This window comes from Polychytrium aggregatum (assembly GCF_025602895.1).
Source record: "Polychytrium aggregatum strain JEL109 chromosome Unknown BJ171scaffold_44, whole genome shotgun sequence".
NCBI classification, from domain to species: Eukaryota; Fungi; Chytridiomycota; class Chytridiomycetes; order Polychytriales; genus Polychytrium; species Polychytrium aggregatum.
Window position 1 is genome coordinate 85,528 of NW_026516246.1, and position 19,031 is coordinate 104,558.

A 19,031-nucleotide genomic window follows, 5' to 3' on the forward strand; every position below is an offset into this window, starting at 1 on the left:
CAGGATGAAGTCGCCGACCCGCCAGGCCGACATGAATGGGCGAAAAAAAGCGGCGGCGGCCGGTTCGAGTGGCGGCTCGAACCAGATAAGGGTGACGATCCGTCGTCGACGTGCCTGCGTCTGGCTGTGATGCCCATGTGTGGGGAGGAGCGCTCGTCTATCGGTCACCGTGGCTATCCACCGCACTCCCGGATCCCGCATGCAGGCAAGGAGGTTTGGCAGGCATGGAGGTTTGGCATGCATCGTCGCATCGGCAGCCTCTGCTTTTTCAGGCAGTCCCGTAACCGCACAAATCTCCCCGAGGTGTCGCGATGAGTCACCAGGCGCGCAGGCAGACGGTGATGAGGTGAGGTGCGCTGTCGAGTCAAATGGGACAATGCTGCCTCGGCTCGTTCTGAACAAGCTGCCATTCATTTTTTTATTGATACACCTGCGCGGCTCGAGATACTGCCATCAAGATGCAGCAGACATTGAGAGTAGGGAGAAAGCACACATACCGATGGAGGAAATACAGACCGATAGAGAAACAGACAGACCGATAGGGAAACAGACAGATAGAAAGAGATAGACAGACAGACAGACAGACAAAGCGAGAGGACCGAGGCATGGATAGGATGGGGCGATATGGTAGCCACTTTGGCGACCAACAGCGACGATCGAGACGGCGAGCAAAGACTTCCTAACGGCGAACGGGCGGGGCCTTGGTGGTGTTTTGGCGACCGCGCCTGCCCGATTCAGAGTATCGCTCTCACCTCTCGGAGAAGAACGCCAGGGCCTTGGTCGGCGAATCCAGAATGCCGCCGATGCCACTGGGATCGCCGCTCTCTCCGGCATGGACCCCGAGCAGCTTCCACAGGTTCCCGCCGTGAGTCGGGGATTGCTCCATCGCCGTCGGGGACACCAGCGGCAGTGACGTTTGTTCGGGAGAGGCCGAGGTCAACTTCCACCGCGAGACATCGAGCGACAGCTTCTCTCGTCGCTGCTCGGGTGATCTGAAGGGGAATGCCTCTGTTGGCGAGGCAGTAGTGGCCACCGTGGGAGACCGGAAGGGGTCGTGCGGCGCCTCGCTGGTGTTGGGCGAGGTCGAGCTGCCAAACTTGTAGTGTCCCTCGACGAGGTTGAGGTCCGGGTCGGAGCCTGGCCGGATGTTGGGCAGCACGAGCATCTCATGGCTCGGGTTCTCCTTGAGCCCTGCGATGGGCGCCAGGCCCGTTTGTTCCGTCGTCGCAGTAGCAGCAGCCGGCTCGCTCGGCTCTCTTGGCTCTCTCGGCTTGAGGCTTGTCCCATAGTCGGCGAGCATGTCCTTATCGTCCAGCAAGTCCGCACTCATCGGGCCCTTGTCGACGTCGCTTTCGTGGCCGTAGGTAAAGTAGAGCTCGGTGACGGATGGCGTCTTTTCGGTGATGTGGAGAAACTTGGAGTGCTCTGTGTGAATTGATGCTGGCGAGGGATGGACAGCCTTCGAGCCTGGGGCGGCCTCGCAATTCATCGCTGTGCGATTGCTGACTGCTGCACTATGACTACCAGTCATACGGCCACCGACTGCAAGCGGATCGACAGCTGAGCCCCGATCGTCGTGCCCTGCATCATTAGTGCCCTCAATCGCATCTCCGAGGTCGACAGAGTCATACGGCCCGAGTGCATCGCTGCCTTCCATAGAATTATTGTGTTTGCCGGCTTCATCTGCTTCAGCCGGACTTTGAGCACCAATACCATGAGCTAGATTCCCATCAGCAGCAGCCGAGAGTGCTTGATCTTCGGCCAGCGGCTGTGACATGCCCTGATCGCCTGCATCGTCGTCTGATCCGTCGTCGACTGCCTCGGACTCATCCGCAGTTCGGGTGACCCTGAGAGGATTTTTCGTCCGGCTTCGGTTCTTGGATAGATGCTCCTTGGTTTCCTGGACTGCCGACGTCCGCTTGCGGTCTCTCGATGACTTGACGGGCACGTCGGCAGCAACTGAGCTTGAATGAGCTGTAGATGATGCATGCGATGATTGAGACAGCATTGACGACGAGAGATGTGCAGAGGCCCCCGGGATTGACCCTGAGGAGTAAACGGGGCCGTGGCTGGGCTGCGACATGTCGTGGAGACGATGCTGCCCCTGCATCGAGGGATGGACAGCTGGGCCGGGGGCTGCCACTGCGGCTGAGTGTGGTGGGCCCAGTGAAGGATACATTCCCGGCAGAGACACCGGAATCGGCATCGGGGCAAGCGACCCGTACATGGTTGGCATGCCCGGAACGCCGGGCACTCCAGAGATTCCAGGCAACATCGGGATGATCCGCATTCCGGACATGATGGGCATCCCCGGCATCCCATGTATTCCATGTATTCCGGGCACTCCTGGCATTCCTGGCATTCCGGGCATTCCGGGTATTCCGGGCATCATGTGGATTCCGGGGATGAGGTGGATGCCTGGGATTGACCCTGGCGCCAGCGCCGACATGGCTGGGATCGGCATCATCGGGATGCTCTGGAGCCCCATCGGCCCCGAGACCATTGCAGGGCCAGCCGCCATTGTCGACAGCATCGAAGTGCTTGGCTGGACCGCAGTATCGCCGTTACCACCGTCTGGGGATGTGGGCGGGACCGCGAACGAGGGACCGGCAAAGGGATATGCGTGGAACGGATAGGGACTACTTTGCATCGACGAGAGCGGCGGCGAGACCGGCATGGATGGCATTGGCCGTGGCTGCGAAAGCTGGGCGATGGTCTGTTGAGGGGTGGCATCTGGAGTAGCCCAGGCGTCTTGGGGCTTGGGAGATTTGCTGAAGGCGTGGGGCTTTTTGGAGATCCGGGCGGCGTCAGGGGCAGAGTCAGGGGTAGACACCGAGCCAGGGGCCGGGACAGGGGCCGGGATCGGAGCGGATGCGGCTTCGATCCCCAATGATTCGGAGCTCTGCTTTTGCATCGCCGCCTTGGCGATGATGCGCATTTCGAGACGGCTGCGGATGCTCTCCTTGATCTCGGCACGAGCGAGGTCCTCTGGGGTCGCTACGGCGTGAGCAGCCGCTCGCTGTGAGGCAGTGAGCTGAGTGCGCCCATTCTTGTTGAAGAGACTCTGCTTGGATGGCTGGGGAATATGAACGGGCAGACGGGTGCCGCCTGGGAAACGGTGCCTGGTTGCCTGGGTAGAAGCAGAGATGATGGTGTGGGGCTGAGGGCCCATGGCCAGGTCGGCTGTTGGCGGAAAGCTGGCCTGTCGCTTGGATGGGGATTCGACAAGAGCTTCGTTGGCGCTGTAGCTGCTGACGACCGACGACGGCGAAACGGAAGAAGACTGGCGGTCTGCGTTTGCACTGGCATCGAAGGCGACAGCCGACTGACGGGCCTGGGGCGACGGGCGAGGAGGCGGGATCTGGGGCTCATAGTCGATCGAGCGGCGCTTGCCCAGGGTGCGTGGGAAGTCTGGGTTGTGGGATTTGTCTTTGTGCGAGTCGGCCATGGTAGGGCCTCGCTCGAGAATCTTTGCCGAGTTTGGGGGCGACTCTGGAAGGCGGAGAGCTCTGGAGGTATCGATGGATATGGAGGCGAGGGGGTTGGGTGAAGACATTTACGGTGAGCCCTGGAAAACAGCAGCCGAAGGACGAAGCGATATAGCAAAGGGTGTTGGAGGGAGCGTGGGAGAGGAGCGTGGGAGGAGATCGTGGGAGGAGAGAGAGAGAAAGGAAGGGGCGTTCAAGAATGAGGGCCAAGAATGAGGGCCAAGAATGAGGGCCAAGAATGAGGGCCAAGAATGAGGGCCAAGAATGAGGGCCAAGAATGAGGGCCAAGAAAGGGAAAGGAAGGAGATGAAAACTATACAATGACTGGAGTGATAGAGTCAGATGATGATGGCTTCGTAGCCGCAAACGGTGCCAGCGAGAGCTTGGGAATAACCGGAACTGCTTCTAGCAACGTGGATAGGGAATCGTGGATGCCGATGAAGCCAGAATAGGAGGGTACCAATGCCGTGGCAGAGGCCAAGTGTATCGATCGATAGTGCAGTGGGCGAGTCGCGATGGAGAAGTGGTGGTGGGAAAGGAACGAGCAGTCACGCCGAGCAGCGCAAAGCGACTTGTTAAGAACTAAGGCGCTACTTTGGACTGGCGACCATCACCGACACAGGATGGTCAAGCGAGCCAAGTGGAGTACTGGAATGGGCCAGGAGGAGCAGCAGAGGAGCGATCGGCGAGCAGGGGCAAGGCCGGTGGGATGCCGGGGATAGGGGAGGGTGGAGCAAAGCGACCGAATCCGGGAAGGAAAGTGCAGCTGCGATGGGGTCGGCCGGGAGGGCAGAGCGGGCTCTGGCCGATGGAATTGTTGTTATTGTCGTCGGAGCGGCGACGCTTCCGTTCAGACTTGGTCCTCGATCGTCCCCCCAAACACACCCAAGCGAGGAAGAGCCCGGCGGGAAAGGCAAGGGGCGGCCACACGAACGAATAGGTGCTAATCATATGTTTGGGGCGGCTGCAGAGCGGTTTGATCGAGTGCGGTTGCCAAAGTCGGTGGAATCGCATCCAACCATGGCCAATGCCGCTTGATTGGGCGCTCGCTGGAAGGTCGGCTGCGGGCCGGGCGAAAGTTGGTGCTGTGTGCGGCGGCTCGATGCTGCCCGAATGGCCGAATGGTCGAATGGCCGAATGGTCGAATGGTCGAATGGCCGAATGCGTGAATGCCCACCCCCTGCACTGCCCATGCACTGCCCATGCACTGCCCATGCACTGCCCATGCACTCGGCGGTCATGAGCCGTGTGCGGGCCATGGCGGAGAGCCGGCCGGAGAGAACGTGGGTTGTGCCGCTGGGGAACCAAGGCACCCCACGGATGCTCATTTGGATGCGCCGTGCGGCCGATCTGCGGCACCACCGCCCATCTCGGATGCGTCCACAGACCCGTCGTGGTGGCCGAGAGCGAGCATGGCATGGTTGTTGGTCGGGCCGAGTGCAGAATGGCCGTGGTTGCGGCTCATCGACTGCAACTTGTCGCATTTTGCATACTTTTGCATACTTTTGCATCCATTTGCATTCATTTGCATCCATTCCATTCATTTGCGTGCTTTTCACACCATCGCACCGCACACCCCCGCACACCATCGCACGCCGTGTCCTCACCGCATCCTTCAGCACTGGCCGCTCCCCCTGTCCTGCGGCCAGTGCCTCACCTTGGCCTGGATGGCAGGGCCACGCTGCGCTCCCGTGGCCCGACACACCTTTGCCGGCCCCCGCGGACGTCGCTGGTTGGTCGGCAGCGGGGCAAACGTGCTGTCCCTTTGCTTGCGCCGGTGCAACGGCGTGCGTTCAGAGCCAGCCAATCGGCGCGGACTCGCAGCCAACAAGGAGTGAGCTCATGGCCCTGTGCGAGAAAGGCTATGGTATCGGTCGCGGATGGTGACTGTTCGTTCGTTCGTTCGTTCGTTCGTTCGTTCGTTCGGCTGCGATGGTTGGAGCGGCTGTTGATGGCTCCGGTGTACTGGCGACAGACCCGATGGCTCCGTTGCCGACGAGGGAGGATACCGCGGACCATGCGCGGGAATCATGTCGTGGCGACGACGGGCTATAACGGCGGCTGGAATGTGTCTTGTTGCATCGGGAGGGTGGTGCAGACAGCGAGCATGGGCCGGCCGGGCAACAAGATACCTTTGGGGGCATGAGTGCAATGGCCGCGGAAATGCAGCGATGGGGATTGTGGTTGCGTGGCACCAATACGACGCCGTGTTTTGGCGATTCCCCTCGACATTAACGATTGGCGGTGCATTAATGTATTAACGATGTATTACTGCCAATGCATTAACGACATATCACTGCCGATGCATGGACAACATCGGCAGCGCAATCCGCCATGCAATCCGCCATGCAATCCTCTCGCCCGCACGATACCCGCTGGGCACCCGACAACGCCCCAACCCCCCCGCCTTTGCCGCCTCCCCCCCCCCTTGGCCGCGACCGCGTGCAATCCGCCCGGCCCTTTGCAGCCCCGAGCAACTGCCGCACAGAGACCAACAGCAAAGCCGTCGCCCGAGTCGGTCGCACCTTTGCTGTCCGGCCTTGTGAGCCCGTCGCCAACATGCTGCTCCTGCCTGGTGGCGGCCGCGGGATTGCATGGGATCGCTGCGAGCATGGCCGCCGCGATTGCGTCCTGCGCGAGGCCGGGCGGCACCGAATATAAGCCTCTGGCGAGGGCTGTTTCCCCCAGGCCTTCCCAGGCTTTCCCAGGCTTTTCCGAGGCTTGTCCCGAGACTGTTTTTTTTGTGTCGCTGAGCTCGCTCGTTCGTCCGTCCAGCCAGGTGTGCAGACTCTTGTCCAGCAGGGTCGTTAACAGATCTGTTAACGTTTGCTTTAACATTTGCTTTGGCCGTTGCTTTGGCCGTTGCTTTGGCCGTTGCTTTGTATTACTTTTGCTGTCTCCCTGCTTGCACTTGACCACCCGCATCGACCACCCGCATTGATCAGCTGCATCGGTTTGCTGTGTTGACTTCAGTCGTCGCTGACTTGACCACTCGGCTTACATCCCCCCCCCCAAGCCTCCTCCACCCCTCGTATCGGCACCCAGCCTTCTTTCCTGCTCCCTCGCTCGCATCGTTCATCAAACCACCCCCTGCAATGTCGTCCATCAAGCAGTTTCTCATCGTTCCGGACGTGGGCATCAACAACTCGGAGCTGCCCAACGCCATCGATCCCAACCGCACCTTCCAGATCGAGGCCGGCTGGGGTGTCCCCGCTGAGCTCAAGGGCCGTGTGCGTCTGCATACCACCAAAACCCTCAAGGACGTCACCCTCACAGTCGATTTGATCGGTCGCTGCGAGACCGTCTGGGTCTCGCCCAAGGCCAAGACCGACCCCAATGCCCCCGCCGCCCTTGTCAGCAAGCACCAGACCGAGATTTCCGAAAAGGTCTTCCTGACCCTGACCGAGACTCTGAAGTGCCGGCTGCATGACAAGAAGGAGAACCTGGTCCCGAACGAGTTTGGTGGGTCTCTGTCTGTGCCTCTTGGCACTCGCCCATGTTCCCAAGCGATAGAGGGGGGGGGACAGAGTGTGTGTGCCGGGCTGGCTTTCCACTCTGTGTGCCGGATTGTCCATCTATCTATCGAATCTATCCCTCCACTCCATTCATCTATCTATCGAATCTATCCCCTCCACTCTACTCCATCCATCTATCCCCTCCACTCTACTCACCCAACGCTTCCTCGTCGTCGCAGGCGGAATCAACATTCCCTTCACCATCAACCTGCCCTCGTCCGGTGTCCCCTCCAGCTACAAGGATGCCTGTGGCTGCATTCTCTACGAGCTGCGTGCCGTCCTCACCTGGCAGGAGGGCCTCAAGATCATCAAGACCACCCGCGAGGTCATTGTCCCCGTCACCATCCTCATGCCCCTTGTCGCCCAGCAGCGACTGCTTGCCAAAAAGTCTGAGATTGTCCATGAGTCGCCCATCATCGACAAAAAGTGCCGCTTCTCCGTCAAGGCCTCCTCGCGGGTCCTGCGGCCCAACGACAAGCTCTTTGTCGACTTTACCATCTTCACCGTCCCGCCCGGCCAGAGTATCTTCAAGGTCTACATCGCCGTCGTCACCGTCGTCGAGTATCGCGGCGCTGCCGGCCGAGCGGCCGAGCTGACCCTGCCCAACCCCATCGCCGTTCACGAGGAGACCAACCCCGTCAGCAACGTCGAGGACACCTTTGGCTGTGTCCTGCGCTCCAAGCTTCTGCTCAACCTCAACGCCACTGGCTTTGTCGCCTCCAACGAGAGCGCCCTCGTTTCCATCAAGTCCTTCCTCCGCGGCAAAATCTTCTTGAGCAACAATCCTCTGGAGCCCAGCTCGACCTTTGATGTCCCTGTCGTTCTGGTCCCCACCCCCGAGGACGTCTCGGCCGACAACAAGGCCGGCCGTTCGAACCGGCAATCCGAGGTGCTGCCTCCGACGCAGCCCCCGTTCGAGGATGTTCCCAGAAGCATCACCGAGCCCACCCAGCACAACTTTGGCGCCGGCAGCAGCAACAACTCTGGCGGTGCCAACAACTCGCCTGTGCGCCTGCATGCTCGCCCGTCTCTCTCCAGCCTCAGCAGCTCCGTCCAAATGTCGCGCACCATTTCGCAAGACCCTGTCGCTGCCGCCGTTGCCTGGAACCGCAAGTTCTCGCTCGCCAGCAACGGCGACGAGAACATCAACGTTCACTACGGCCCTCCCCGCCGCGACCTGGATGCCCCTGGCCTCTACACCCCGCCTTCGATGCACCCCGCTCCTTCCCAGGATCCCAACTCGGTCGTCGACGATGTCGTAAGTGTGCCACGTTTGTGTGTTCGCCACCAAACGTGCATGGATTGGAGGGGAGGAGGACAGCAAAGCGTTGCCCGACCGGGGTGGTGGAGGAAAGCAATGTTTCCTCGTCTGGGCCCCACATGGTGCGCATGTGTCTGAGCCGGGTGCGCACGTTTCTCTAACGCGTCTGTGCTCTGTCGCTGCCTCGCCTTGTCTCTGTCGTCGATCCAATCCCCGGCTTTGGAACGGTCCCTTGCACTGTATCGTCCTCAATGTCTCCCCTCCCATCCCCTTGATCGCCCGTGCTCGACACTGCTTCTGGCATCGCTTGCCCTCAATGTCGCTCCGTGTGTCGCTTGCTCTTCCCGCAATCCCGTGTCTCGTACGCGCCGTCCCCGCTCGCAGCTCGAGGTCCTCGAGCCCCAGATGTTCCCTCAGCTGCCGCCTGCCAGTCTCCCTACCGGCCCGAAGCTTCCCTCTCCTCCGGACAGCAACCCCTCCCCGCCGATCCGCCCAGTATTTGACACCAACCGTCTCAGCCAGCAGCTTTCGGTGAGCATCATCTCTCTGTCCGGGCCCCTATGGATCTCCATTCCGCCTGTCGCCCTTGTTTATTCCTAGTCGGTTCACATACTCACCCGCCCCTTCCTCTCTGCAGAAACTCTCCACCGCAGAGGGCGACTCCCAAAGCAACACCAAAATCGAGGCCCTGGTACGTCCCCGGCCGCGTCCCGCTTGTGCTGATAATCGCGCCACCAGTCGCCATCTGCCACTCTTACACCGTCCCTCCGTCTTTGTTGCCTCGCCTCTTCTCTCCTCGTCTCCCCAGCTTGAGAAGCTCAGCCAGATCAAGGACGAGCAAAAGAGCGTCACCAGCTCGCCGTCGCTCTCGCCAGCCAGCTCGCCCTCTCTGAACCCTGAGCGTCGCTCCAGCGGCCGCAAGGGTCCTGCCAAAAAGTACCGCGCAGTCCAGAAGTATGTCCCGCGCATGTCGGACGAGATTGCGCTCATGCCCGGAGACCAGGTTATCATCAGGTAGGATCAGGGGTACTCTCCTCTCTCGACCTCGTGTCCTTCCAGCCAAAGCCGGCAGCACCCCCAGCTCCTCATGGGGGGGACCCAGCCCGGATGATGCCGATGTCAACTGCATCACCCAGTCTGTGCGCCGCGGAATTCCATCAGAGTCGTGTAACGCCTACCCCCTCAACCCAACGGGGAGCATTCCATCTCTGTGTGCATATCCACTCACCCTCTTTGCCCCGTTGACCAATAGGAAAATCTATGGCGATGGATGGGGACTGGGCTTCAACGTCTCCACTCGCCAAGAAGGCGCCTTCCCGCTGCACATCATTGCCGTCATGGACGAGCCACAGTAATCTGACAGAGCCAAGTGCCTGGGCTCGTCTTGGGCATGTGTGTCTTCCCAAGTCTGGACTCGGTCAGGCTCTGCTGTTCTTGCAAGGCATCAGACCAGATCGTGTCTGCTGGGTCGGCGCCCTCTTTCCTGTGGACGTCTGCGTCACGATCCTCCAACGCACTCAAGTCCCTCTCCCTTCCTCTTTCTCCTTCTCCATGGGAACATCGATCCAGCCCCATCGATTCCCGCGCTTAATTCCTTGACAGTGCTGTCTGCGCAGCCCTCCGATACGAGGTGGACACCATCCAGTCCACACGCTTCTGTGCCCATCAAATCTCTTTCCAACCAGTCTCTCCTCCCCTCCCCCCTCCCGTTCCACTTTTTGGAGCCATATGCATGCTACCTTGCTCGTCACGTCTCCTCTCATTAATATCTGTCTTGGCTGTGCTGCTTTGGGGATGTACTTTTTCCCCCTCTGTTTGCACTCCGAGTCGCCGCCCCACCCCCTCCCGTTTGAATTTGCGTAGTTTGAGGTTCGACCTTGTTAGTTTTATTCTTACTCTTGCCATTTCATCCCCCCCCCTTTTTTTACTCTTCACCATGTAGTTCGGCATCGCCATCACCACCCTGTCTTTCTCTTCCTCGTTTGCTCGCCGGAAATATGTGTCGGCTCTCCCCGCAGCACTGTCCTCCCCCCCGCCCCATGGAATATATCCCGCAGTTTCACCGATCTGCCCAGACTGCAATTGGAGGGGGGGAAAAGACAGACAGGAAGTGTGCCGAATCGTCACCCAGGATCTCGCGTGGAAACAGGCTCGCCCATCTGACGGACAGCATCGGCAGCACCGATGTTAGTGGTCCCGCATCCCAGAGCGAGGAGAATGGGTATCGTTGTTGTGTTTGGCCCATGACCGACAAAGACAAGTCCCTCCGCTCCGTCACTCCTCTATGCATAATCGATCTTGGGCACACGCCTGCCGCCCCGCATCTGGGGCTCCGGCAGCCCGAGCGAAATGGGCCTCCTCCGCCTGGGATGGTGGATCTCGTGGACCATGGGCGAGTGCTCGGCACCAAAGACCAGATCCAGGCCCGACTCTTCCATGTACGCCGAGAGGGCATCGAGCTGCAGCACCTCGGCAATGACCTGGCCCTTGGTCGTCATGTTCTCGACCTGCTCGATCACAGCGCGCTGCTCCTTCTCGCCGACGAGCTCGTCGCGCAGGAAGATGTCGACCTCGGCCTCGGATCGGCCGCTGAGGATGTGCGGAAACGGCACAGGGCGAGCCGTGGGTGCGGTCGGAAACAGCGTCGAGCCCCTGAGCGACGACATGCTCGACAGCGTATTGTTGCTCTCGGTCAGGGTTGCGGACGGATGGCTTGAGAACATGCCTCCTCCGCCGGGGTGGTGAGCCTGCGTGTCTCCCGGCTCATGCCCGGAGTGCCCCGAATGCCCTGGATGCCCTGGATGCCCTGGGTGTCCTGAATGTCCCGCCGCCCGATCGCCGGCCGAAGACGGAGCCGATGTGCCTGAGGGAGCGCCTCCGATGGTCTCGGTGGTGATGGCACGGGCCTGGACCAGTACTGCCTGGGCCTCCTTCCGGACCATCTCGCTCTTGTCGGTTTCGATGACCGTCACGAGGGCGTCCTTGAAGGCCGCATCGATTTCCAGCAGCCCGAGCTCGCCAATCGACCGGGCGGCTTCGACCCGCACGGGCGCTTCGGGTTCGTGATAGAGAAAGTAGAGCAGCGCCTCGCGGATCTTGGATTCTTTGCAGCGTGAGAGCCCGACGGCTATCGATATCGATGTCGATGTCGATGTCGATGTCGATGTCGATTTTGATGCCGATTGCACAGTGGATATACCACGTTGCATGGTGTGAATCCATGTTGTGCAGCGTGGATGCCATCCGGTATGATGCAAATGTTGGTTTAAGTCCGTGTCGCAGCGGATGGTCTGCACCGTTCTTTGGGTCAAATCACCAGCCATCATTACCTTTTACTGCATATGCCCGGACTCGCCAGTCGTAGTCGTCAAAGCGGTCGATCAGCGCCCCGACCAGCTGGCGGTTGTTCGTTGCCAAGACGCAGGCAACCTGACAAGTGTCCGCAATCTCGTTAGCTCACCCATGCTTCATCCTGCCTCGCTTCTGGCTCCGCATCAATCAATCCAAAGGCGCGCCGAACTTGCCTTGCATGCCTGGATCCGGACCGAGTGGTGCGAGTCCACAAAGCATGCCAGGTAGTTGTCCATGGCGCTCTTGGTCATCACCCCGATCGAGCCAAGTGCTTTGAGCGCATCGATCTTGCGGAGCGGATCGTTCGACTCGAGAAGATGCACGATCCGATCAAACACCGATCGGCCCCGTCCAAGCCGTCCAAGGGCTTGTGCCGAGCCATTGCGGACTTCTGTGGACCAGTCGTTCCACATCAGGTCGAGCAGGATCTGCACGGCCCGGTCGATCATCTCGAGCCGCTCCTGCTGCTTCTTGATTTCCTCCTCTGTCGGCGGCGGCTTGGGTTTGGGCTTGGGAGCAGGCCGTGCGGCCTTGTTCGATCCCTTGGGTCCGTTGCTCGGGTCATTGGTGCTGCCGTTGCCGTTCATACCTGGGGCTGGCTCGGATGCCCCGTCCGAATCGACAGCAGCCTTGGGCGACAGGCGGTGGATCCACTTCTCGAGCAGATCGACCGTCTCCCGCCGCGCCCGCCAGCTGCTGTTCCGGCTCTCTTCTACCAGAATCGAAAAGACCTGGTGCACATACTCGGTGCCCATCCGCTCCAACATCGCCTTGCTCTTGTTGCGCCGTTGTTCTTCGACATCACCCAGCCCCTTCTGGAGCTCTCGAAACACATGCTCGTCCACGTTGTCGAGCTCGCACAGGGTGGTTGCTGCCAAGAATCGCTGGTGCTCCGCCCCGTGCCGGATCATCTCATGCAGGGCAGCCTTGAAGGAGATGTTGTCCCATCGACCCAGGGTGCTGAACTGTGCGCCCATCATGACAAGAATGCGGACGGCCTCGTACTTGAGGAACCGGTCACCCTCCCGCAGGGCGAGCATCATGGTCTGGAAAATGGCTTGGTAGGCCGGCGTGTGCTTCTCGGGGACAACAGGGTACTCGGTGTATGGGGTGTTCAAGAAGTCGCCGAGCTCCTCGATGACGCTCGTGGCATTACTCTGGGTCTCGCCTTCGCTTTCGTCCTTTTGCTTTGGCCTCGGCATGGCCCGTTGCTTGACTGGAGAGAGGGGCAGTCCAGATGATGATCGATACAGCCAAATCAGTCCCGATACATGGGTAGGAGAGCGGTCGAGTCGGATTCAACAATCTGGTACTCTCGACAGACACACGATCCGTATCCACTTACTCATGGCCACCGCAAACGCCAGCGACCACTCGGATGTCTGCGCCTCCTTCTTGCGGACGTATCGGAAACTCTTTGCCCGGGCGACTTTGAGATCGTCGCCAGACTTGGCCTGGATTTCGCAGGTTCGTGAACATGCAATGTGTGCAATGTGTACAATGTGTGCAATGTGTGCAATGTGTGCAATGTGTGTGGAGCGAGAAGGTGTGTTAGCTTACAGATGAGATGATTGCATTGTCGTCGTAGTATAGGTATAAGCCACAGAGTAAAGTGAGGAAGCAGATGCAGATGCTGGCAGAGAAGGAGGGAGAATCACCTCGGTGCCATCGGCATCGTCGCTCGGAGCAGCGGCAGCTTCCTCGAGCTCTTGGGTTGGGATGTCCATGTACTTTGTGAACGAGTCGGTCATGGGCTGCATCTTGCTGTCGGCAAACATGGTTGTTATCCCGCTCTCGGTCGAGGCGTCGTCATCCCGGAGGACCGACGGCAGAACGAGCTTGAAATCCTTGGAGTCGTCGTCGTGGGGCTCGTTCGCCTCGCTGGTGTCGATGCGGAAGCCACGACGCCGACCCAGCTTGCGAGGATATCGCTGGACCTTGACGGCTCCAAGTGGATTGACAAAGGGCTCGGTGGTCTCGCCTGTGCCCATGAGGGTGTGCTTGAGAATCTCGTGCATCTCTTCGTTAGAGATGACGCTGCCGGGGTTGGCATCCTGGGTAAGCTTTTTGAGGAGTCGGATGGTGCCCTTGGACAGCGTCTGCCCGCCTGTATCCACTTCGGGCTCGATTATCGGCTCGCTGCGAGAGATTCGAGCCTAATGGCGGGAAGAGTCGTAAGCTGTAGTGAACTTGCAAGAGTTGATCACCCACTACCACTACCACTACCACTACCACTACCACTACCACTACCACTACCACTACCACTACCACTACCACTACCACTACCACTACCACTACCACTACCACTACCACTGGACCTTACCGATATTGACTTGTGTCGAGGACTGTTGGGCGACTCCGAGCCATAGAGCGATGGTCCTCGGGACGTGCCATGCACCTTGCCACTGCGAGCTCCCAGCACTTCCTCCAGGTCCAGCAGTCCATCGGAATCCAACCATTGTCGCCACAGCTGGGCCATCTCTGACTCGCGCTCCTCGATGATCCGACCCTCATCGTCGTAAAGCAGCTCCTGCGACTTGAGCAAGGCGCCCTTATACCACTCGCCGCGCTGCTCGGTTAGAATCTCGTTCCATCGCTTGTGGATCTTGAGTTCTTTAATCCACGAGCTCTTGTGATGCACAATGTCGGTCTCGAAGGCAACGTCGCGGTTGTTCCGCAAGATAATGGGGACCTTGGACTTGAGGATCCGTGGCTGCTTGAAAACCTCCGATGGCGGAAACATGCCAAAGGGCCATTCGCCACGCTCCTTTTGCACATCCGGAGTAAAGCGCAGGCTCAGTCTCGGGGTCGGATCGTCGCTGGAGTATGCGTGAGAATGACCGTGATGCTGCAGTGCCTCTTCTTGTTCCAGAAACTCCAGCCTCTCCTGGATCAGCTTCATATTGTGCATCTGCCGTCGATATGCCGACGGAAGCTTTGGAAGTGGCCGGGCCGCTTGAACCCGGGTGTTGGGTACAAACGGCGCATCCATGGCCGCAGCAACGGGATTGTTGTGGATTGCCATGCCCGGAAACGGCTGGTCGACCACGCCGATGCCGATCTCGCGGAGCTGCATTCGAAGGGCCTTTCTCACGACTTCCGAGTCTGTCGTGGTCGCTGCGATCGACAGCGCACGCATGCGTTTCTTATCGCTTCGCCGACGCTCGCCCTGGACGACGGTGTGCATCAGGTCCTTGTGATGCGGACGGCTCTCGAGTGCGGGTTTACTGCCGGTCGATTGCAGGTCGAGCTGGGGAGAGGAGCCAAAGAGATGCTGGTAGCCTCGAGGGAAGCCGCCGGAGTGCCCGTCCAGCGGCTCCCCACCGCCGAGTTTGAAAGGCATGGGTTTCGGTTGAACTAGAGTCGACTGGGCTATCGGTGCGGTGAGTGCAAAGCCAGTTCTTCAGAGTGGATAATGGTCCTGGGCCAAGCAAAATGGTTGTTTGGTATTACAGTCCGTGAGGGCCGGCGCAAATGTTCTCAGTAACCAACACGATTCCCACGGCGTTCGAGGAGCAGTGTCGAGGAGTCCCGGTCGTTCAAGCGACCAGAGCAACGGCCGTCCATCGCAGGTCTCGGCCTGATGCTTCAAGCCCAACGGAATTATTCTCCGGGTGTAGTCGGACATGCCCGATCACTGCCCGGCAGAGATCGCTGCTTGATCCGCCAACACAGCCGACGTCATCGGTCGATGACCCTCGCAACACCGGTGCAGTGTCTTCGACTGCGATCGCCCCCAGAGGATCCCACAAAGTGCCTCTGCTCATGACCAAGACCAACTCGGCGCCTCCGCTCTTCTCGTGGAGCATTTGGGACAGTCAGACGAATGGCGCATATCGGGGTAGGCACGATCACCAAAATACCACTGCTGCCCGCCGTCAAGTACAATCTATCGCGGCGACCCATGGAACGGACGGTGTGTATTTGTACAGGCCACCCTTACTCCAGCATCGCTGTCCAGTCAAACTCTTTGAATTTGCTCTGGAAGCGAGCAAGTTTGGTGTCAGCCTCTTGTGGCGTCTGTCGCTTGGGCTTTCTCCAGCGGTCATGAGAGATATCCATGGCGCCGGCAATCACCTCCTGTCCCATCGGCATTGGAGGGGAGTAAGCGGGTTAGAAGCGTCGATTGTACACAGCAATCGGACACCATCGGATGGGGAGCATCCATAGCAGCAATCGAACAGCAACTCTGTGTTTTCAGACCACAAGGGATCAGCCGATACTGCACCTTTCCGAACCACGGTGGCCAGTCTTCGCCTTCAATGACGTGGCCCATGCCTCGGTTCGGGTCGAACCAGACATGGAAGTACGGCAGATTCTTGACAAGCGATTTGCGGAAGCCATTCTTGCTGGTATCGATAACCTTGGGATGCTGGCTCCATTCCTCCTCCGCACTCAAGAGGGCTTCCTGCTCGATACAACCCCCACCACCACCACAGTCGCACACAGTCGGGGTCAACATTGATCGAGCTGGAGCGGACCTGCAGCTGCGGACAGCCTCTCGGAGAAAGACAGGAGCGACGAAAGCAAGTCGCCACATACCTTGTAGTAGGCTGGAGCATCCTCCCACACCTCGACCGAGAGCGGTAGGCACTCAATGACTGTGTGGCGATGGCCCCTCAGAGACGTCACTTGCTCCAGAAATATCGCACGGCGATTTTCCTTGGCAAACATTTGGATCAAGCACTTCATAAAGTTCTGCCAAGCACGCAAACGACCAAATATGGTACATTGGAAGCGACCACGAGGCAGTCAGCAGAGTGGCATCCACGCAGCGCTGTCGATCGGTCGACAAAAGGTCCTCGGGGGACAGGCGAGCGCAACTCGATCGGCTCAGCGGATGCACGGCCCATCTTACCCTGATCTCGTCCCAGGTATCGTCGTCGGATTGGAGCGTGGTGCTGATGTGGTCCAGAGGAACGATCAGACAGTGGCCGGGCATCATGTCGACGTGAGGAGGAAGCCCAAGGTACACTCTGGTTCCAAGTGCGACGACGTCCACAAGCGGCTTGTTCCCATCTTTGAAGCAATATTTGCACGATTCTTGCGCCGCCTGTGCTTTCTTGTAATCTACAATCGGGTTGCGATAAAACCATCAGCCACTTTCTCGCGCAGGGATACGAGTTGCCGAGCATGCGGGACCGAGAGATGGCGTGTGGTTATCCGCACCTGTGATGGCCGCAAGCTTCATCTGGCCCTGGGACTTTTTCACTGTCTGTGCCATGCGGTCGGCGCGATCGTCGTAGTAGTCCAGATCGTTCTTGAACAAGGCATCCTTGGAAATCTGATGCGCAATCTCAGCATCATAGCTCATGCCTGTCTTGAGTCTCTCCTCGAGCACCATCTGCGAGAGAGTCGATTGGTCGTCGACGAGGGGCTGTGATTTGCGCTTGTGCTGGGCCTGGCCCGAGGGCTCCTTCTGAGACTCGTTCATCCACACGTTGAAACGGCCCTCGGAATCGACCATCGGCAAAGTGAGATCATCCTCCTGCGCCAATGTGTGAGCGATATGTAGGATGATGATGAGAGGAGCATGTTAGATCAGCCGCGGAGCAGAGTGGACCATATCGGTCGATAAACGGAGCATGTTAGGGAATGGCATGGGAGAGGGGAGGCGAGCTGTCATGGCTTTGTGAGTGGCTTCGTTTCGGGAGAGGGGAAACGTAGCACTCTGCGCTCAACAGATGGAGTGCCCATGGGAATCGTACCTGCTCGGCCGCTGGCTGCGACTTTTCCAGCTCGAACCTGGCCATTTCTCGCTGGTACTCCTCCTCAATCTCAGCCGCGCGGGGATCGTCCATGATGCTGGCCTGTAGAGCCTTTGACTTGAGTTTGTTGAGCTCGTCCAAGGACAAGGCACGACGCTGCTTCTTTTGCGAATGCTGCTGGTCCGACTGGGCCGCCTGGAGAGTGGGGATCGAGAGCAGCTGGGACTGAGCAAAGGTGCTCTTGAAGCCACTGATGCCACTGCTGCCGTCGCCGTCGTCGCTGCGGGATCGCTTGGAGCCCGTTGGAGGCTGGGAATCGCCCTGGTTGAGCAAGTCTGCCGAGTCATCGGGCCTTCGGAATCGTGGTTGTGAGCGGCTGGTTGCAACTGAGAGTGAGTCGAGGTCCTGGCGGTGGACAGAACCAGATGCTGTTTCAGTATCGATCCGAATCAGCGGTTCCCAAGGGAGCGAGCTCAGCCTCCCAGCGATCAAGCCCGAGCAACCACCTTTCCAGTGGCCAGATGCTGCTTGATGTCTGGGTTCAGTTCCCGCGAGATACGGGCCGACTGCAGGACAGAGACGGATCGAACGGCGTTTGTGAGTGTGCGCTGGGCGGAGATCGGTAGTATCCAGACCCCTGTTCTCATCGCAGTCGGACTGGAGACGCCGCCGAATCAAAACTGCAGCATTGGAGTCGGGTATGTGCTCTCACAGAGCCGATCGGCAACCATGAATGAATCGATGCAGCCGCGGTGCAAAGAACACACACATTGAGATCGACTTTGGGCGTATCCAGGGCGGGAGCAGCATCCTGCTTGGACGGACCAGCAAAGAGCTGCTCGAACGGATCATCGGTTTCTCCAGCCATCCAGGTGTCTCGTTGAGCGCCCAAGGGAGCCTGGATCACAGAGAAGGAAGAGGAGCTCAGGGGAATGAATGGTCGTGCGAAGAAACCTTTGGCATGATGGATAGCAGGGTCGAGCCGCGGATGCTCAGACGCAGACGCATCGGATGGTCGAGAGCCACTTGGTTGATCACTCTGCTCCAGCACCGATATGGAGAGCAGATCCACTCGGATCCAGCAATAGATCTGCGGGATGCAGTCGCTCGATAGCGGCCACAATCCACCTGGCGATAGAGACTTACCGCCTGCGGCTGAGGACGCTCCATACCTCGTCGAGCCGCTCTCATCTCTCGATCCGAGTCAGATGCACTGTCATCCGAAGAGGAAGACGATCCTGCTGCAGCTACGGGCTCGGAGAAGCGACGGGAGCTGGGGCGATCATTGTCTGGATGCTCGCGGCTCCGGCTGCTCTTGTGATCTTTGGCCTTCTTGTCCTTCTTCTTTTTGTCTCTCTTTTTCTTCTTGTCTCGCTTCTCCTTCTTGGACTTTTTGGATTTCTTCTCCTTCTTTGAGTCGCTGCCCATGGTTGCCAGGTGGGCAGAGTCGAGGGAAGGAAGGCGGGAGGGTGAGCAGTCGCCGTGGAGGGGAACAATGGGGAAGAGGAGGCCAAACGCGATCGGGACAAGAACGCCGCCAGCTGGGCTTGCGGCCTTGGCCGACACTCCCAGCAAGACACACAGCACACAACAGCGAGCGCATCGAACGGCATAACGGCATGCCAGCGACCGGGCAGGTGTGTGTGCTCTGGTTGAGAACTAATGGACCAAACGCACTCCCCATCCCTTCACTCGCTCGCGTTCACGC

The 19,031-nt window shown here is 59.2% G+C and overlaps 5 protein-coding genes across 5 annotated transcripts; 1 reads left to right on the forward strand and 4 right to left on the reverse strand.

Moving 5' to 3' along the window:
* Positions 1–37: 37 nt before the first annotated feature.
* BJ171DRAFT_519984 (uncharacterized protein) lies at positions 38–1,155 on the reverse strand. Its single transcript, XM_053112387.1, has one exon. The coding sequence runs from the start codon at positions 832–834 to the stop codon at positions 454–456; it is 381 nt and encodes a 126-aa protein (XP_052963000.1). The 5' UTR covers positions 835–1,155; the 3' UTR covers positions 38–453.
* Positions 1,156–2,122, reverse strand: BJ171DRAFT_519986 (uncharacterized protein). The gene is made up of 2 exons (XM_053112388.1): positions 1,528–2,122; positions 1,156–1,364 (listed from the first exon to the last, which is right to left on the reverse strand). The coding sequence occupies exons 1-2, from the start codon at positions 2,108–2,110 to the stop codon at positions 1,327–1,329; spliced, it is 621 nt and encodes a 206-aa protein (XP_052963001.1). The 5' UTR covers positions 2,111–2,122; the 3' UTR covers positions 1,156–1,326.
* Positions 2,123–6,248: 4,126 nt separating this feature from the next.
* Positions 6,249–9,774, forward strand: BJ171DRAFT_222855 (uncharacterized protein). The gene is made up of 7 exons (XM_053106505.1): positions 6,249–6,267; positions 6,505–6,950; positions 7,183–8,261; positions 8,649–8,795; positions 8,902–8,955; positions 9,073–9,278; positions 9,517–9,774. Exons 2-7 carry the CDS (start codon positions 6,584–6,586, stop codon positions 9,617–9,619), a joined length of 1,956 nt encoding a protein of 651 aa, XP_052963002.1. The 5' UTR covers positions 6,249–6,267; positions 6,505–6,583; the 3' UTR covers positions 9,620–9,774.
* A 585-nt stretch (positions 9,775–10,359) lies between these two features.
* BJ171DRAFT_519989 (armadillo-type protein) lies at positions 10,360–13,648 on the reverse strand. The gene is made up of 5 exons (XM_053112389.1): positions 13,274–13,648; positions 12,961–13,069; positions 11,789–12,831; positions 11,594–11,693; positions 10,360–11,391 (listed from the first exon to the last, which is right to left on the reverse strand). The coding sequence occupies exons 1-5, from the start codon at positions 13,631–13,633 to the stop codon at positions 10,547–10,549; spliced, it is 2,457 nt and encodes an 818-aa protein (XP_052963003.1). The 5' UTR covers positions 13,634–13,648; the 3' UTR covers positions 10,360–10,546.
* Positions 13,649–15,456: 1,808 nt separating this feature from the next.
* BJ171DRAFT_519992 (CwfJ C-terminus 1-domain-containing protein-like protein) lies at positions 15,457–18,833 on the reverse strand. The gene is made up of 9 exons (XM_053112390.1): positions 18,470–18,833; positions 18,093–18,221; positions 17,830–17,889; positions 17,324–17,728; positions 16,785–17,103; positions 16,474–16,685; positions 16,158–16,313; positions 15,844–16,023; positions 15,457–15,695 (listed from the first exon to the last, which is right to left on the reverse strand). Exons 1-9 carry the CDS (start codon positions 18,749–18,751, stop codon positions 15,555–15,557), a joined length of 1,884 nt encoding a protein of 627 aa, XP_052963004.1. The 5' UTR covers positions 18,752–18,833; the 3' UTR covers positions 15,457–15,554.
* Between the last annotated feature and the right edge of the window lie 198 nt (positions 18,834–19,031).

What these genes read in the sequence shown, in the direction of transcription:
- BJ171DRAFT_519984 (XM_053112387.1), bottom strand. Translation starts at nt 834, where the DNA reads ATGCCGGAGAGAGCGGCGATCCCAGTGGCATCGGCGGCATTCTGGATT.
- BJ171DRAFT_519986 (XM_053112388.1), bottom strand. Translation starts at nt 2,110, where the DNA reads ATGCAGGGGCAGCATCGTCTCCACGACATGTCGCAGCCCAGCCACGGC. An exon ending in TGCAGTCGGTGGCCGTATGA is followed by an intron (nt 1,365 to 1,527) that starts CTGGTAGTCATA and finishes GCTCTACTTTAC; the next exon opens with CTACGGCCACGAAAGCGACG.
- BJ171DRAFT_222855 (XM_053106505.1), top strand. Translation starts at nt 6,584, where the DNA reads ATGTCGTCCATCAAGCAGTTTCTCATCGTTCCGGACGTGGGCATCAAC. An exon ending in ACTCGGTCGTCGACGATGTC is followed by an intron (nt 8,262 to 8,648) that starts GTAAGTGTGCCA and finishes CCCCGCTCGCAG; the next exon opens with CTCGAGGTCCTCGAGCCCCA. An exon ending in GTCTCAGCCAGCAGCTTTCG is followed by an intron (nt 8,796 to 8,901) that starts GTGAGCATCATC and finishes TCCTCTCTGCAG; the next exon opens with AAACTCTCCACCGCAGAGGG.
- BJ171DRAFT_519989 (XM_053112389.1), bottom strand. Translation starts at nt 13,633, where the DNA reads ATGCACGAGATTCTCAAGCACACCCTCATGGGCACAGGCGAGACCACC. An exon ending in ACGATGCCGATGGCACCGAG is followed by an intron (nt 13,070 to 13,273) that starts GTGATTCTCCCT and finishes TGCGAAATCCAG; the next exon opens with GCCAAGTCTGGCGACGATCT. An exon ending in GGCGTTTGCGGTGGCCATGA is followed by an intron (nt 12,832 to 12,960) that starts GTAAGTGGATAC and finishes CCCTCTCTCCAG; the next exon opens with TCAAGCAACGGGCCATGCCG.
- BJ171DRAFT_519992 (XM_053112390.1), bottom strand. Translation starts at nt 18,751, where the DNA reads ATGGGCAGCGACTCAAAGAAGGAGAAGAAATCCAAAAAGTCCAAGAAG. An exon ending in GAAGCTTGCGGCCATCACAG is followed by an intron (nt 16,686 to 16,784) that starts GTGCGGATAACC and finishes ACCCGATTGTAG; the next exon opens with ATTACAAGAAAGCACAGGCG. An exon ending in ATGCTCCAGCCTACTACAAG is followed by an intron (nt 16,024 to 16,157) that starts GTATGTGGCGAC and finishes TGTATCGAGCAG; the next exon opens with GAAGCCCTCTTGAGTGCGGA.